The 18124-nt window shown below is 49.7% G+C and overlaps 1 protein-coding gene across 2 annotated transcripts in view; it reads left to right on the top strand.

Annotated features, from left to right (window-relative positions):
• SNX9 (sorting nexin 9) overlaps window positions 1-18124 on the top strand; it is an 884063-nt gene that overhangs the window by 818384 nt on the left and 47555 nt on the right. For both annotated transcript variants that reach the window (XM_078648636.1, XM_078648635.1), the window contains one exon: window positions 13094-13183. In XM_078648636.1, coding sequence (XP_078504762.1) covers window positions 13094-13183 — 90 coding nt within the window. The remainder of the gene's footprint in view (window positions 1-13093; window positions 13184-18124) is intronic.

Below are 18124 nucleotides of genomic sequence, written 5' to 3'. Positions count from 1 at the left end.
GCGTTCAGTCTCCAGATCGGACGCAGCGAGTTTGGGAAGTCGCCTATCGCTATAGGCGAGTGGTCGGATATACCTATGGGGGGGATGGCAATGTCTTTAATTTCCCCACAGGCAATGGCAGGCATAAAAATGTGGTCTAGTCTTACGTGCGTGTGGTGTGACGCCAAGGTGTGTGTCTTACGTGCGTGTGGTGTGACGCCAAGGTGTGTGTGTAGTGTTTGGTCAGTGGGTGCCAAAGTCTCCAGGCGTCGCAGATCCCCAATTTGTTCGCCCAATTCGTCAGGAGATTAGCGTGGGTGGTTCTGGTGGTCTAAGGGGCGCTGGCGGTGTCAAGGGCTGGGTTCATGACTGCGTTAGAGTCCCCGCAATGATTGTCATCCCAGAGGGCAAAGCGGCAACCAGTTCCACAGTGCTCTTAAGAGTGGAGGGTAGCAGCGATTGCGGGGAGTAGATGGACAGTAGGTTGAGGGCCTGGCCCCCTATGGTCCCTTCCAAGGCTATAAAGCTACCCAGGGGATCATTAGTGACTTTGCGCAACATGAATGGGAGAGTTTGTCGCACGAAAATAGCAACGCCTCTCGACACTCGGTTAACGCCCGAGTGCCAGACCCTGTCATAGCCGTACCGCGCCGGGAACGAGCAGTTGTTGCCTACAATGTGAGTTTCTTGGAGCAGCAATATATCGGCTGCTTGGCGTTGTGCATACCGTAGGACCGCTGTTTGCTTGACTTTGTCCAACAGCCCATTAACATTCCAGGATACTGCACAAAGCATCCCCTTACCACTGTGAGTGCCCCTCATGGGCTGTATAAGTCTGGGATGAGAATCGCGGAGTGGGTGGAGCTCTCTGTTTGCATGGGATGGTGGGTGCACCACTGTTATGCGGGTTGTGTATGCACGTGCCATGCTGCTGAGTAGAGATGCTGGTGTGGTAAACAAGCTGTGTTAACTAAGAACTGGAACAACGGTCCCCCTCCTCTGCCCAACCCCCTCCATATACTTCGGGAACTGAAGCTTCTGTCGACCCTAACAGGTGAAAAGGCTGAAAGAAGGAACCAAACGGAAACTCTTGGGGAAGGGGATTCGTGGAGGACCCCTCCTCATAGCAGGATGTTCTGTGATAATGTCCATCGAGAGAGATAGATTGCGGCGAGCATGGTTGCTGTTTCATGGGCCGCCGCATTTAGCATGTCTGACAGACTATTATGGGCTCAGGGTAGCACTTTGAGGAGAGCCGGACTCAGGTAGAGATCTGTGTCCGTCAAATAAGGTAAGGAAGGATGGGGCGGAGTTCCTCCTGGATCCGAGTGAGTCGAGGAGCCAGTGCGTCGTCGGGTTAGGAGGTTGCTTAGTGGTACCCCGGATGCTGGACGCAGTTTGGGACCCGGCAGGGACTCTGATCTGGCTCATCTCTGACCCGTCTCCTGCGTGATCGGGTGTGTTTAGGGCGTGGTTCAGGTGAGCGCCCTGGGCTCTCTCGGTGTGGTTCTTGGGGGACTGGTTCCGGGTGTTGATTCTTAAAGGGCGCTCCTCCGTCAGCAACGTCCAGGCCTCTTCAGGGGAATGAAAGAAGAGGGTTCTGTTCTGGAACACCACATGAAGACGGGCTGGGAAGAGAAGCCTATACTGGATGTTCAGGGCTCGGAGCTTCTGTTGGACCTCTCGTAATGAGCGTCTTTGACAGTGAACTTTCCGTGTGTAATCGGGGAAAATCATGATCGTCTGGCCTTGATACTTGAGATGTTGTGTGCGTGTCTCAGCCAGGATGGAGTCCCGATCCGTGAAATTAAGGATCCGTACTATTATTGGTCGGTGGGGCACTCCGGGTGGCGGCTTTGGGGCGAGAGAACGGTGGGCCCCGCTCCATTGCAAACCACGGGGAAAGTGAGTACTCTGGCACCCACGAGCGCAGCCCGCGTTCCATGAAGTCGGTCGTTTGGCCATGTTCTGAGCCCTCCGTAAACCCCACCAGGCGGAGGTTGTTAGGTCTCGACCTGTTCTCAGCGTTCTCAGTATGCCTGTGCAGTTCTTTAATTTGGGTTTGGAGGCGGGCGACCTGGTATTTTAGCTGGTGGACATCCTCCTCCAGCGTGGAGCTGCAGGATTCAGTTTCTTTGATCCGGGCCGTGGCGTTGCGAAGGACTTGGCGGATGAGAGCCATAGCCACCCGGACGTCTCCAATTTTACTCTCCACAGAAGATTAGGAGGTGCTAATGGCTCGGAGGATGGTGGTGAGGTACGCAGCAGCGGGGGTATCTTTCTCCACGGGCCACCTGTTCCTCCAGACTCTGTTTTTGTATACTGTTCCATTTTGATCTGTGGGGTGCGATGTTTCGGTCCCCGGTCTCTCCTCATGGTCACCGGTCAACAGACGGATCCGGTACTCCAAGCACGTCCAGTGCGGCAAGGGAGGAAGGGAGAGAGTGGTCAGGTCAGCAGCCACGAGGCCTCTCCTTCGTGGCTCCAGGTGGCAGGGGGGTTGCGGGGCCGCGGGTGTATGTTCAATCCCTGCAGCTCAGGGACAGCTCCGGTAGGCCCTACCAAGCCAGGTCACCGTGCAACTCTGCAGTCCATCTTCCAGACGCCTGCAGCAGATTGGTTGAAAGGGTGCAGGTCGGGGGGGCGCAGTCAGCCGGCACCCAAATTCTTGCTGCTACTCACCACCACCGAACCATCAGAGGATCAAGGACATTTCTGTGGCATTAACAAGTTCCAGGGCGCGCTCCATTGGCACCAGATCCCAGGAGCAGGTAAGGGGGGGGGGGAAAGGAGAGACCTCCACCTATCGGAAAGGCCGGCAGCCCTCCGATGTGGCCGCCACTACCAGGCCGGTACTGGGTTCAGTAGGCACCAAGGAGACCCAGGGGGCAGCCCAGGCGATCGGGCGGGAATGTACTTCTCGCCAAGCGGCGGGGTGGGAGGAGGGAGGCCCCCTGCGAGGACCCCCCACTGCCGAAAAAGACAGCCGATCCGCTCTGTTACAGCATAACCAGCCCAGGGGGCACACACCAGAGCAGTCACGCCACTGCAGCGCTGTTTTATTATGTGCCTCGCGTTGTCAGGCCCAATGAGGAAGACGGACGAGCCAGTCTGCAGCCCCATGGGAGCGAATATTGCCTGGTGTCTGGGCTTTCAGGCAGGCCGGATGAGGTAGGAGGCCGATCCCTGGTCAAGCTACTCGCCTGCTGCCCGAAACAACAGCCGGTCCCCTGTGCTCCCCCTCCACAGGCAGAGGGCTCCAGGCTACGTTGGTAATAGCCAGACAGGGGGAAGGGCCTCCTCGGTCTAGAAGCGTCGTCGTGCCTACAGCAGAGGGGGAGGGGGGGAGAGCAGTTTAACAAACCCCCGTTGTCCGGAATGACAGCCGAGACACCCCCTGTGTTCCAACTCCCCTCCCCCACCAGGTCCGGGGCCAGAGCGTGCAGGCCTCACTTCGCAGCGTGCACTGGCCTTAGGCCCAGAGCACAAGGCCTAGTCCTGAATTAGGGTGTAAAATGCAGCACCAGCGTGCGATGGCAGGGATCAGGTCACCAGAAAGAGGAGGGGGAGGAGACCCCAGTCCCCCCGCCGCCCGAAACAACAGCTGGGCTCCCTCTTAAGCCACTCATCCGCTCCGGGACCCGCAGCCGAGCGCGGCAGACGGGCTTATAATAGAGTATGGAGGAAGAAAGTACAGTCTACCGGACCCCCTCTGTCCAGCATGATAGCCGACACACCCTGATGCTCCACCACCGCACTCTCACCAGCTCCTGGAATGAAGTGTGCAGGTCCCGTTTCACAGCATCCACTGGTGTCCGGCCCGGAGCACAAGGCCCGGTCCTCAAACAGGGCGTAGGGCGCAGCACCCATGGGCGATGTCAGGGTTCAGGGCCCCAGAAGGAGGGGGAAGGGAAAGGGACCCCAATCCCCCCGCTGCCCAGAATGACAGCCGGACTCCTGAAACCACTCGCCCGCTCCGTGACCTGCAGACGAGCGCAGTAGACTGGCCCGCCTCAGGGCGCCTCTCACCTCTGAGCCGGGATCAGCAGCGGACGCACAAGTGGTCCTCTATTCTTGAAGCAGGACGATACGGACAAGTGAAGTGAACATTTTATTGCATGTAGTTAATTAAAACCATTACAAAAAAAACACATTAAAATGTGTCAATAAAATCACAATCAGCATTTAGGTTTAAACGGTAAAGAATAAAAGAGGCAGGTATGTTCATTTCCCAAAGTTCAGAAATCATCATAATTAGTTTGCATAATCGGTGCACAAGTTCTTACTCAAATTATTTTTTTTTAATTGTTTTTACTTCTTTTGACCTTTTGCTAAAAACATGTGCTATATTGTGTTTGGTAGCAAGTTTTGCTTATCTACTGCATCATGGCTGGAATCATGCTTTTGAAGATCAGTCCTGCGGTGCGGCGTGTCTCATTGCAAGTGGACATCAATTTTCATTGCAGCAGTTATATGCCAAAAGTGCTAGTGTGCGTGAATCTTTGACTACACAGCTATGATCATAAACAGTGTACGGATATTAGCTTGGTGTTACAGGATCTCTGATTCATGTGCGGTGTCATGTGCATTGTCATTTTTTTTTTTAAACAAATTGATTTCTAGAAGTGCGCAGTCGCCTGTCTTCTGTTTGAAAGTAATGTGCAAATGGCTGGTATTCCTATTCATGTTGGTGCCATTAAAACACATACACGTTGGCACTATATGTTGATTTAGACAATAATAAGCTGACTTTCGGCAGAAATTTGGTTGCCCTACAGGAGTTCTGAAGTAAATGGCAATTCAATAGTTGCATGATGGCTGGTCAACATGATCTAATTTGCGAAACGCGTAGTACTTGGAGTATGTATTGCCGTCTCAGCTTATTCACAGCTAGGCAAATGCCCACTAGGTGAATGAGAGACTCTTCGGCTTGGCCACAAAGTCTGCAAAGTATGGTTGGCCATGACTGTTTCCATTTTGGGACCTGATCTTTTGTGGTAAAAGCTCCCAACCTGATCAACAGTAGCTGGTGCTTTGTTGATGGAGTGACATGCTGGACGCGGTATGGTTGAGGCGCTTGTATCTCATGTGAGGATAAGACCATTCAGCCATGTCTTTTCTTTAATAACGCAGCATTATCCAGGTCTTTTGCTTTGCTGCGTTGATTATTTTTTTTAATGCATTGAAACTGTGGTCTGATTTCCAAGCGTCATGCTTGTCAATCGCTGCCAATGCTTGCTCAAGTGCAGTGTACCAAGCTTTTCCTCCTTTGGGTTGGTTCTTTATTTCTGTCCAGCAGTGCCCCAACAAGGAGTCCTCCAGTGCTGCTTTTAATTTCCAACACATATTTATTACTGCTGCTTGTCTGATCGGATGACCCGAATTCCATACGAATCTGGGCTTGAGATATATGCTGCGGAATCCGGAAGGCTTGTTTCAATAATCCTGATTGCAATAGGTTCAAGAAGTTGGCATCTTGTCCCTTGTATAGTTCGGAACCGTAAGTGAGAGTTGGGAGGAACTTGGCAGCTATGACTTTTAGTAAATGAGCATTAGATGAACTCTTGAGTTTCAGTTTTAGCATGTTCAAGGCAAATCGTAATTTGCTTTCTTGAGCTTTTCTGGTGTTTGAATGATCTTTAAGTGTGAACCTTGTGTCGACCACTACTCCCAGATATTTGTAGGAGGCACTCTGCTCAATTCTATTTCCTGTTGCATACCACTGGTACTTTCCTCTATTGGGGACTGATTTTGCTGAGAAACACATGACCTTGGTTTTCTTATAGTTGAGAGACAACCCATGTTCCTTGGTATATTCCACCAACTTTGTAATCAAGCGCTGGAGTCCCCTGGCATCTGACTGCATAAGACGATATCTTCTGCAGACTTCTTATTTTGCGGTTTGCGATTTTCTGAGGGTCACTGTGCACTTCTGATAGCCTCCTATATAAGTCTGCAGTAAAGATGTTGAAGAGACTAGGTGCCAGTACGCTTCCCTGCTTTAGGCCGGTATGCCTAGGAATACTTGCTGTGGTGCTTTCTCCATTGCCCAGTTTTATCCGGACCCAAGTAGATGTATACAGATTGACTATGGCCCGTAGTAGTGATGAAGGAACACCCAAGTTTGCCATTTTTTCCCACAGAAGTTCTCTTGATACCATGTCAAATGCTCCTTTTAGATCGACAAAACAGGTGTGCAATTTGGTGGATTTTCATTTGACATTTTCTACGAGAAGATTCAAAGCCAAAAGATTGGACAACGTATTTGTGCCGGGTCTGAAGCCTGTTTGTGTAACTGGGATGATATTGTTGGGGGAGACACATTCTTCCAGATCTATCAGGAGGTTTGACCCGTATATTTATGCTTCTACGTCAATTAAGGCGATTAGCCTAAAGTTCACAGGATCCGACCTTGCGCCCACCTTGAATATCGGGTGCAGGACGCTACCTCTCTAGGACGCTGGTATTCTATTTATTTGAAAAGTGTGGTTGAATAGTGGAGTGAGAAATTCTGCCCAGAACGATTTATCTTGTTTGTAAAGCCAGTTTGATAAGCCATTTGGGCCAGGAGCTCCACTAGATCTGAGTTTTTTTTATTACCTTTTCAACCTGGGAAGTTCGAATCCAGTTTTCCACAGATGGATTTTCTAAGTTGTCTTTTTTAGGTGGATGCTCTACTTTACAGTCTGTGTTCACGACTTGGTGGTTAAAATTTTCTTTCATGTTACTTTTGATTAAGTGGGCTATCCAGTCTGCCTCTAGAATATTTGCATTATATTGGCGGAAGGATCCGTTAGCTATGTTATTTATTTCCGCCCAAAGTTTCTTGTCGTTATTTGATTTGCTTACTTCCAATAATTTTAACCAGATTTCAGTTTGTTGTGTTTTTTTACAGTCCAAACTTATTTTTTGTAGTTCTTCCTTAATTGATGTATTTGTTGCTTTTCACCATTGCTAGTTTTCAGTGCATTTCCATGAAGTTTTCTCAATTCTCGGTTAAATGCCCTTTTTTCACTGCTAAGGAGCCTAAAGGCTCTGTTGTTTTTGTCCTTGAATTGTTCCCATGATGCCTTTCCTGTGAGGGAAATTTAAAGATTAGCATCGTGATCATGTTCACTCAAGTTGCCCATGGCTGTATCGGATTTTGTTCTTGTGTGACCAACGGTCAATTCATCAAGTAGATCATTATTTCACCAGCATTTTTGCCATTCTACGCGAGCCTCTTTATATTGTACGGACTTGGTGTTTTGGACAGGCTTTTACATTCCTCTACTTTTGGTATGTAAATGTGAAAGTCAATTAACTGAGGACTGTGGTCACTCTCTAGTCTGTGCGTTATTTGATAACTAGAGATCAATTGCAGTGACTCAATGTCCACCATTGTGTAGTCAATGACCGAGTGTGTCTGCTTGGATATTCTAGTTGGTCTCGCTGGTTGGTCTTGCGGGAAACGGCCATTTAGAGTAATCATCCCTGTGTCGTCTAATATTGAGGCACACAGTTGACCATGTCGATAATTTTTCCGATAATTTGTAGTTGCTGGGGGAATCATTTTCCCTTTGAATTTAATTTGTATCTTCTTTTGTGCCTGGTACACTTGAAGGAGGAACATATTAAAGTCGCAGACAACACAATTCCTGCTTGCGGGAAGTTTAATTGCAGTGATTCGATCAGTGCTTTGACGGTCATGATCTCTTGTGTTGGTTTTGATGCTGGGTGAATATATACATTGCATATGATTAAAAGCTTTTCTTCATTGTTGTATCGCTGCCCGTTAATTAGATTTTGTGATAGTGAAATTTTTAAACATTGAATCAACGTTTGTCCTAGGTCAATCAACTCATAGGACCATGGTATACTTGTACTTGAATAGATTGACAAACCACCCGATGGTCTGCCTGATGCTTTGACTTTGGTGGCATTTTGCTGAAATTCTTTAGAACCATTGATCGGCGTGGGTGACAAGGACCAAGTTTCCTGGAATAGAAGTATGTCAAAAAAATTTAAGACGCTTTGCATATCTTCTTCGTTTGCTTTTTTGCCACGCCGTTGATTTTCCATGAACACATTTGTAGTTGACTTTTTCATGACGTATTTCCCTTTGTCTCCATGTGCCAAGTGGTTGAAAAAAGAACTTTTCAGACTTGACTTGCTACTTCAGATGCTGCTTGAGGTGCTACTTGATGGATGATACGTAGATTTATCCAACTCTCTTGAGGGACCTGCTGCCCCCAGGAGTATTCCACTATCCAATGTTGATCTTGATTTAGTTGTTAGACTTAAAGGCCCGGGATATCTTTCTGTTTCTATAGTTCTTAATTCGATTCCCCATTTGGCAAAAAAGTCTCTGTGGTTCCATATATCCATTGTCATTTTTGGGTCACTCCAGGTTACAACTGTCATTTCTCTCCTTTTGGCATTTGGAGACATTTTGAACTGAACGCTTTCTATATGGGTTGTATTTAGGTGTTTTAACGTTTCTATTGCATTTGCCAATTTGAATATTGCACTATGATTTAGAATGTCATGGTTTCCTTGTGATGTGTAATGTGGGATTAATTTTAACTTTACTATGCCTTCTAGGCAGGTTTGGCCTTCGTTGCTTTGCGAGCGATTAACTCGGTGGTTTATGATGTCTCCTGATGGTATGGTCCCCTCTGTTGCAGGGTGGGGACAAGTTGTTTTTACCACGCTCGGTCAATTGTGTTTGCTTTTATTTCTCGTAATCTGACTTGGTTGACTGGTGTTGTACAGTAATCTATGTGCCTTGCCAGCCTATTGCTGGGTGTTGGAAGTTGTTGCAAATATGCCACTATATTGCTGGTTTGAGATTTTACTTGTTTGGGGAAATATTGAAAAATACTTTGTTGTTCTACTCGTGGATTTTGCCATGAATTACTGTCCTCATCTTGTTCTTTATTGGTAACAAGCGGTTGCCGGGGATCTTTGTGATTAATTTTCTGTGTTGCTATTGGATCAAAAGGGCAACTGTTATTGTCATGGTTTTCTGATTGGGGTCTAAGTACGCCCTGATTTTCAATGTTAGGCTTACTTGTCTTAGCTTCCAATTTCCTGTTCCCTGGACTTAGTTCGTTTGGGTTCATTTGATGATCACTAAACCCAGGTCGACTCGGAGCCTCTTGAAAAGAAATCTGTGCTGTGGCTTGGCGTCTCTTTTTCTTATTTTGTCTTGACTTTCTCAATCTCTTACGGTCCCGTATGGTTAAAGGATTGTTCAGATTTGCTGCTGTGGTTTTGAGGCTACTACGTCTGGCGCGAAGTCGTCGCAGGAATCACCAATCTGATTATTTCGATGATAGCTTCGTGTACACTTTTTTTTTATGTTTCTGTCTGTGTTTCTGAGTTGGAGTCTCTTAGGATGCCATCCATTTCCTCTGGGTTTTTTTAGTACCCAATGATGGTATGAGATCCTGTTGGATCATCGCTGTGTTAGTTGGAACACTTTCGGCAGATGTAGCCATTGGTTTTTTTCTTACTTCTGCCAATATGTCTATCAAAATCTCCGAAATGGACTTTAATTGATGCATGGTGCTTAAACATTGCCACTCGTGGTAAGTTGTATGAGGATCTTTCTGCACCCGCTAGATTATTGAGTTCAGTGCTTGAACTTTTCGTTCTATGCCAGAGACTTGTAGCGCGAGAGCTTGCAGGTGATCTACTTGTAACTCGAGTGTTGAAATAATGCGGATGAGATGGTTTCCATTATGTTGATGAATGGAGACCATAACGGAGCTGGTGAAGGTGAAAATGATCTGTTTGATATAAGTCTGACTGTGGGCTGAGATAAAAATTACTTGCTGATTTGATCCTGGAGTTGTCCTTAGGGTCTCCCATCAAGCTTAGGCTTGGTTATACAGGGGATCCAGGCCCCGATCTGGAGTTTGTCAGTTGATCAAGTCTTAAGTGGACTATGAAACCGGCCCCTGGGCCTGTCTTTATTGGTGAGAGTACAGTATTGTGGTCATAATCCTAAAGAAGCCCTGTTGTTGGCTGCTCGCTTTTGGTGAATAAGGAGGCTTTTGCCATGTGAGCTACGCATTTTGACCCAAACGAGCTTTTCAGGCATTCCTGAGTTTCCTGAATTTCTGAAGCTTGTTTGTGTTCACCACTCTTGCCCGTCCCGTCCGCCATGACGCTGAAAGTAGCACATGCCCGGTCTTTGCCTAAATCCACCTCACGGAGACGGGGGGGTGCCCCAAGACTTGCAGAACGCTTGTTCGTGTTTGCAATTTGTACTTCTTTTGTTGGGCTCCTTTGTGGCTTTTTTGTTTTTTCACTTGACTTTATCTGGGCTGTCACGGTTACTTGGTTGCCGATTATTTTGAGAATTTTTGGGGTGCTAGAGCTGTCTTCCAATAGAACATTGGTTTGTGCGCTCGCCATGACCGGTGTGGTTGTAGATCTTCTTAAAGCCCACGATTTTATGATTAAGCCCCGGGTTCTAGTTGTTCTGGTTATTCTTGCCTGGGCTCGGAGATTGGGGGAGATTAAAAAGTCTGTGATTTTTGTGTTTCTTCCTGCTAACTTTCTCTGTGGTGCTGTTGATAATAGTGTTGGCAATGTTGGCGGCGTTGATGATAGTAATTCCTAGCTTGTTTCCAAATGTATCGCTTCTTTAGAATGGACAGGGGCACTTTTGCTGGTCTTCCTGCTGTTTTGGCAAACTCTTTTCTTTGGCTTCGCCTCGTATCTAATTCTCCCTGATCTCATGTCTTGAGAATAGCTTGGATGTACCTTTTTTTGTTTAGCTTGTTTTCTCCTTCTATTGTTTGTGTTTGTTTATATATTTCCACCCCAGCATGCGCTCTTCAGAAACAGTTGTGAGCAGGAGCAGGGCACTCAAACTGACCACTAGCCGCACCCAACCTAGTTAGGTCGCTTTCGCGGTCTGCTGGGCTCAACACTCTTCGACTGCCTCTAAAGGCAGTCACGCTCGCTGCTCTGTATGCTGCAACAGTGTGCAACAATGTCCAATTATCTCGCACAGTATAAGTGGGGCGATGTGGGGGCAATGCTGTGTGTTGAAGCAGCTGGAGTGGATCGGTGCGCCCCTTCCCCCGTCGACATGGAGGCTGCAATGGAACAAGGTTTTTTTTTTCTTCTTTTTTTCTAAAGGAGCTACTGGGTCTATGATTGAAATTAGACCCCCTGTGATGAAGCCGCTGACGAATTCTGCACTGCTGTCGCGAGAAGTGCTGAGGGCCTTCCTCCGCCCGAAAAGAAGAAGAAGAAATAGAAGTAAATACCGCTGATGCGGGAGCCTGCAACCCAAAGTCGGAGGCGAGAGGACGGACTGCCGCCAGGTAATCCCTGGGGCTGCTGGATGCTGGATGCCGGGAAGCCAAGGAGCTGCTGGGGCTGCTAGGGGCTGGGGGCCATTGGAGCTGAAACTACTCACTCCTGTCCTGCCCCATCTGCCGCCGTATGTCCGTCCGCGGCACTCTGCGCTCCGAATAACCGACTCGCCCCAACCCAGTACCGAAAAGACCAGGACTGGGAATTAACAGGACGATGCAGACAGCTCCGCTGGGTCTCCTCTCTCCACACAGCAGATGGAGTGGCCAGAGATCACAGCACCGCTGTGAGGAGTCTGGATCTGTCTCCAGCTGGAGCCGCCATCTTGGACCCAGGGTGGCCCGGAGTTCCACGGCAAGGTCCGGTTTTGGAGTCCTAATATCACATATTTCGCTCCCAGGTCCGAGTCCTAGGCTAAGGGTAGTTTTGGCAGCAGGATATCAAGACGAGCTATCTCCGGTGGTGGTGGATTAAGAAGCGGATGACGGAGGGGTCCAGAGCACTTCTAAAGTGCGACCTCCATCTTGACGATCCTTTTGTTACAGGGCTTTGAGGCCAAAGAGTTTGGTGTGGACACGATACCTAGAGAGATTTCTTCGGAAACAAAAATAACTCTCCCTGAAGAACAAAAAGAACCGATAAAATTGTGTAAGCTCTGAATCCTATGTCTGAAGGCACTTAAAAAAGTACCTGGCTTGAGTACCGTTACTCTTTAAAGCTACATTCAATGTCTCATCCAATAGCACTTGGGGCCAGATGTACGACGGTATTTAGCATGCTCAAACGGGATTGTGACCCATTTGCGCATGCTAAAAACATGTGGTCAAGATACAAACACTATTTTGCAAGTCGCAAATAAATTGCGGCTCACAAAATAGTGTTTAGCGACTCTCTATTAGGAAGGGGCGTTCCCTTCCTAATACGAAGGTGGTAATGGTGTCGCAAATGTGAAGGGGTCCCTCCCCTTTGTGACTGGCTCAGAAATATTTTTTAAGAGCAGGCAGTGGTCTCAGGTACCACTACCTGCCCTTAAAAAATGAAATGAAAACGGGCTGCATTTAAAAAAAATAACTGCTTTATTGAAAAGCAGTCCCAGACATGGGAGTTTGCTGAGCCCAGCAGGCCACCATCCCTGGGAGGGCCAGCCATTCCCAATGGGTTCGCAAATTGCGAGTGGCTCATTAATATTTATGAACCTCGCATTTTGCGACTCCATTGGGAATCACGGACAGTGTCTCTGACACTGTTGTACATTTGCTTCTGCTACTCGCAAATTGCGAATCACAATTTACGACTCGCAAAAGCAAATGGTCGTACATCTGGCCCTTGCTGCCTGTGACTTGTTATTCTAGGAAAATGTGTAGATCAGTCTGATGCCTGCAAAGGGATTTGCAAAAGTAATCTGTGGGAACGGTAATATTTATCAGGAAGAAAATTACTGAAGGTAAGTAGTTTGTTGTCTTGTATATTGGGGCTGCTCTGATTACGGAAGCTTTTCAAGTGTTTTCAGATATGGGGCAGTTCCACTCTCCTCAGTGCGTACCCCTTGGCAAACGTTACTCTATTTATTCTTTCATAGTTGAAAGTTTGATAAAATGTCTTGGCTTTGGCATACTCTCAGAAATTGCATTTGGGCTTGCTTGACCACATGGTTCAAAATGGTCACATCTTTTTTGGAGAACCTTTCTGAGAGCTAACTGTGCAAATGCTTTTCGTGGCAGAAACTTGCCTTGTATCTGCTGACATCATTCCCTGTATAGATTCATTTTACATAATGTTTTTATAATTCCGTTTACAGCCGAGGAAAGATCTTCACTTCCTCATGGAAACTAACCATGAATATAAGGGCTTTTTGGGTTGTTTTCCAGACATCATTGGCACTCATAAGGTAAGCCCATTTAGATTAATATTTTATAAATTGTAACATGGGTAAAGGAATTTGCTTCAGACAATATGTAGGCCATTGTGAGTTTCGTTCCTGGAAGTATCAAGTTTTGTATTGTTTTAGTATGATATTCATAATTCAGCTGTGTAACAGTAAGTCTATCAGGAAAAAAATATAAATTGTATGTGCATACTCTTATTAAATGAAAAATGTGTATTTAGGGATCCTCAGGATCTTCACTAAGCGCAGATGTAATCTCTGTTTTAAAGCAACTTTGCCTTTACAAGCATGAAAGAAAGTCGAAAATGTTATACATATTGTCAGAAGGGGCATGGGACAGGTATATTAGATGGGGCTTTGTTCTGTTGATGGCCTTCACACACTAACATGGCGGAAGTGTGGGGACGTGGCTTAGCAGACAATGGCGGAGGCTGCCTAGGAGCCGAGCTCAGCCATCGAAACCCGGAATTATCCTGTTTTCCTGAGGCTCATCACCCCCTGACCCCACCACTTGTGAGGGGAATGAGGCGCGACTAACTGGACGCTATCGAGGGAACGGAGCGGCGCTGGGATCGGGGCTCAGACAGTGTTTTCGCGGCTGGTGCAGGGAGTGAAACGGCGTAGGCAAGATGGCGACTGAGCCCGATCGCTAATCAGAGGAGCGGCTCCCCGACGATCGCGGCCACACGAGGAGGGCAGCGAGAAGGACGAGACCGGCGCTGTGAGCAACTACGCGCCCTGCATGCTGCCGAGGTGGGGAGCGGAGCAGAGCGGTAAAGACCCTGGCTGGCGCTGCAGCGGCCCGTTGCTGATGGGGCTGCCGAGTGGCGGAGGGCGAGGCACGGCCGGGGCCACTTCGAGGCCCAAGTGATGAAAATCAGGAAGTGGTGGAGCGGGGCGCGCCCATCTGTGGGCAGTTGAAGAGTGGAGTGGTGGGAACTGCGGAACCCCCCCGCGGCCTTCCTGACGACTGGGGACCAGCAAGGAGTGATGTCAAGATGGCGGCTGGGCAATGGCGATGGAGCTGCCGGCTTGAGTGGAGATAGCCAACTGATTGGGCAGAGTGGCTGCAGAGAAGCGGTCGAGGCGGACGGCGGCGGAGAGCTCGGGATTGGAGCAGGGAAGCGGATACAGGGTGTTGATTGCCCTGACCCAGCGCTGGTGTGTTGTGACCCCTGGTGGAACAGCGGTAGTGTCCAGAAGACTGCGTTGGGAGGTCGGGACTGCTGAGGAGGCCGGGCGGCGAGAGCCCGACAGTGCACTGGTGAGTGGCGTGCGGGGGACCTGGACCCGCGAGCGGCGTAGGTAGGCGCGGGTTCGCGAGGCCGCTGTGCTCTGTGAACCGCGGCACGGGAGGGCGGGGACGCCTACGGAGGTCGGCAGAGACCGCTGCCCGAGAAAGCAATAACGGAGGCCAAGAAGCTGACGCCTGCAGGGAGGTGGACCAAAGTGGGCTGCGGGCTGCACTCGAGAGCGGGGGGACCACAGACGCATCTGGGTTGCCTGTGACTGTGCTTGTGTTGCTACCCAGGGGAAGGAGAGCTGCTCGGCGCTGGAGAGTTGGACATCTGGCAAGCACCTGCCCATGCCTGAGAGCGAGACTAGGCGGCGACTCAACGCTGACGGGAGGAGAAGTAGGACTCGAAGCGGCCGAAGTGGAGAGTGGTGTTGGGGCTTCGAGGCAAGTTGTGATGGCAGGAGCAGCTGATGGGATGGGAAGGTCCTAGGGGCATATTCTTTGGGTGTTTCTGATACCCTAGTTGGTGGACGAGTACTGCCAATCATAGCAGATTATAGAGGAATTCAGGCCGACTGAGGCGGGGCACACCCACGGACAACTGTCCCCGAGGCGGGGTGGCGGCAACGCGCTGTTTCCGACTCGGCTTGTAGGGCTGTTGTTGGACCGCGCTGAGTTGGGCAGATAGCCGCCGAAGACTGCTCTCATGGGGAAACTGAAGGGGAGAAAGGAGGGAGCTCAGCAGCAATCGGACACTGAGGTCACTAATCAGGCGGAGCAGACCGCGCCCGAAATGGCGCAGGAACTTACTTTGCAGCAGCAGTTTGATAAAATTTTGACAGCGATAGCAGACTCTCGTGCTGCTCTCCAGCAGGACAAAGCGCAGGTGGCCACAGGGTTGGGGCTCCTGCGGGCGGACCACTCTAAACTGGTGGACAGGGTAAAGGCTGTGGAGGGAATGATCCAGGTGGTGGCACCGGCACAGACCGCACTGAAGGCCACGATGGCGGAAGCCTTGGATCGTATCACGGCACTAGAGAAGCGTGCGGAGGATGCTGAAAGCAGAAATAGGAGGAATAATATACGCATAGTCGGGCTGCCGGAAAAAGCAGAGGGGACAGACATGGTGCAGTACCTCGAGAACTGGTTAAGAGCTGAAGTGGCCCCGGAGGGACTGTCTTCCTTCTATACCCTCAAACGGGCCCACCGAGTGCCTGCCAAACCCCCACAACCAGGGAGACCCCCAAGACCGGTGGTGGCCCGATTGCTGCACTTTCAAGATTGGGATCTGCTGCTTTAGAGAGGGGTCAACCTGTTCCCGGATTATACTTTTGAAATTCAGCGGCGACGAGCGTCATTCCTTGCCGTTAAAAGGGAGCTACGGGAGGAGGGCCTTCAATATTCCTTGTTCTTTCGGCCAAACTAAGGATAATTGTTGATGGCAAGACGTGGTTTCATAAAACTCCAGAGGAAGCTTGCGCATGGTTGGAATCCTACAGAGCTGGGAAGGGTAAACAAGATCCGGGAACTAGGGACGCCTCTGAAGGGTTGCCACAGAGTAGATCGTTACGACCTCGACGCAGAGGGAGGAGCTTGAGGCGGCCATCAGTGTCGCAGACTGAGGTGGAGCGGCAAGGAGCGTTGGAAGCGGTAACTGCACTGTCGGGGGGACAGAGGGTGCAGTCTCCAGTGGGTATAGACTCAGACAAAGATAAGGAATGGTCGGATACAGAGGTCTCGGAGATGGACAGTGTACGGGTACCGAAGATTACCCCGGCAACGGCAGATGGAATGCTTGATGAGTGATCAGACGCAGTAAAGTTAGAGCACGAACTGGTGTAGGAGCTGTTGAGAGTCTTTGATTATGTGGAAGGGGGGGGGACAGGTGCGGCTTTCGTTAATGCCTAGGGAGATTACAGGTGGTGAATGGGGGAGGGGGGTAAGGCATGAGGCGTCCAACTGATTAGGGTTTTCGGGGCGCGATGTGAGCAGAGGTCAAGCGGCAGACCGCGGGCACTGAGCTCCCCTCATTGCCCATTAGGCAGGCCCTCAGAGATCGCTGGCGGGCTTAGTTGTGAGGTATTGGTTGTAATGGTTTGGACGGGGACTAGCTGTTCGGTTCTAGGTCCTGTTCTTGGAGGGAGGGGGGTGGGAGGGCTGGGATGTTGGGAAGAGAGTTGTGTTCAGGGGTGTACTGGTATGATGGCTGACACAGGGGCGGAGAACATGGCAGTATGCACCATGGGGGCTGTAGCTGATCTGCGCTGTATAACTTGGAATGTACGGGGGCTCCACACTACGACACGTCCCCATAAGGTCCATGCATATTTAGTTAGATGAGGGGTCCACATTGTGCTGCTCCAGGAGACCCACCTCACTAAAGCAGAAGGCGTAGCTTTACAGCGGAGATGGAGAGGTCAGGTCTTCAGTACTACTTATTCAGCGTTCGCACAGGGAGCGCTAATATGGATTAGGGCCGGAGTTCCTTTCCAGCTGATGAGGCAGACGGTTGACCCGGAAGGTAGATTTGTAGCGATAGAGGGTGAACTGTGGGGCAGGGATATAGCTCTGTGTAGCATTTATGCACCAAACATTGACCAGCCAAACTTCTTGGAGCACTTGTCTAGCACGTTAGCACAATATTTCACGGGTGTGGTGATGCTAGGGGGGGATTTTAACACTATAGCGGATGTGGACTTGGATAGATCGCACCCCCCTTTGACGGACTCCCCCGGACATAGAGTAACCAAAAGTAGACGGGACTGGCAGGACAGATGGGCGCTAATTGATGTCTGGCGTACGCACCACCCTCTTGATCGGGACTACTCGTACTTTTTGGCGGTGCATGATTTGCATGTTCGACTGGATACGGTGTTGTGCTCACCCTCGGTGGCATCTTCGGTGGGGCATACAGAATACCTCGCTAGAACGCTGTCAGATCATAATCCATTGCTCCTTACCATGCATTGGATGCCGGAGGTGACGGTTATTCCCACCTGGTGGTTATGCCCGGAGACGCTGGAAGACCCGGTTTTCCAGACGGAGGTGAGAGAAGGGATAATGCATTACTTCACTGAGAACAAGGGCACGGCCTCCACCAGGTCACTGGAATGGGATGCCTTTAAGACGGTGATACAGGGGCTATGCATAGGTAAATATGTGGGGGTACGGAGGGTGCTGCTCCAGGATGTGGACCGAGCGGAGGGTAGGCTGAGGAGGGCAGAGTTGGCACGACCAGGACACCCTGATGCTCAAGTAGAAGTGATAGCAGCGAAAGAGGAGGTGGCAGGGGAGGTGGAGAGATTGCGTTATTTTGACCATAAGGCTTATCTTACGAAAACGCATGCGGAGGGAGACAAGGCAGGTACATTGTTGGCCTGGCTGGCCAACCCAATGAAAAGGGGCTCGCCTATATTAGCATTGGAGGATGATGAAGGGGAGGTGGCCTTCACCCAGAGTGAGATTTTGAGCCGCTTCAAATGTTATTACGAGAGACTGTATGATAGCTCATTGAGGGCGGGAGATTTAGAGATTGACTCCTTTCTGGATGAGGTGACGTTACCCGCACTCACGGAGGAGCAGACGAACTGCCTAGGCCAAGACATATGTTTAGAGGAGATTAGGGTTGCTATCAAACATATGGCCCGGAATAAAACGCCGGGAACTGTTGGGCTGCCGATTGAATTCTATACGACATATGTGGACTT

This window comes from Lissotriton helveticus, chromosome 6, assembly GCF_964261635.1.
Source record: "Lissotriton helveticus chromosome 6, aLisHel1.1, whole genome shotgun sequence".
In the NCBI taxonomy this organism is placed as follows: Eukaryota; Metazoa; Chordata; class Amphibia; order Caudata; family Salamandridae; genus Lissotriton; species Lissotriton helveticus.
The sequence above is the reverse complement of the archived record's forward strand: the minus strand, read 5'-3'. Positions and strand labels throughout refer to the sequence as shown.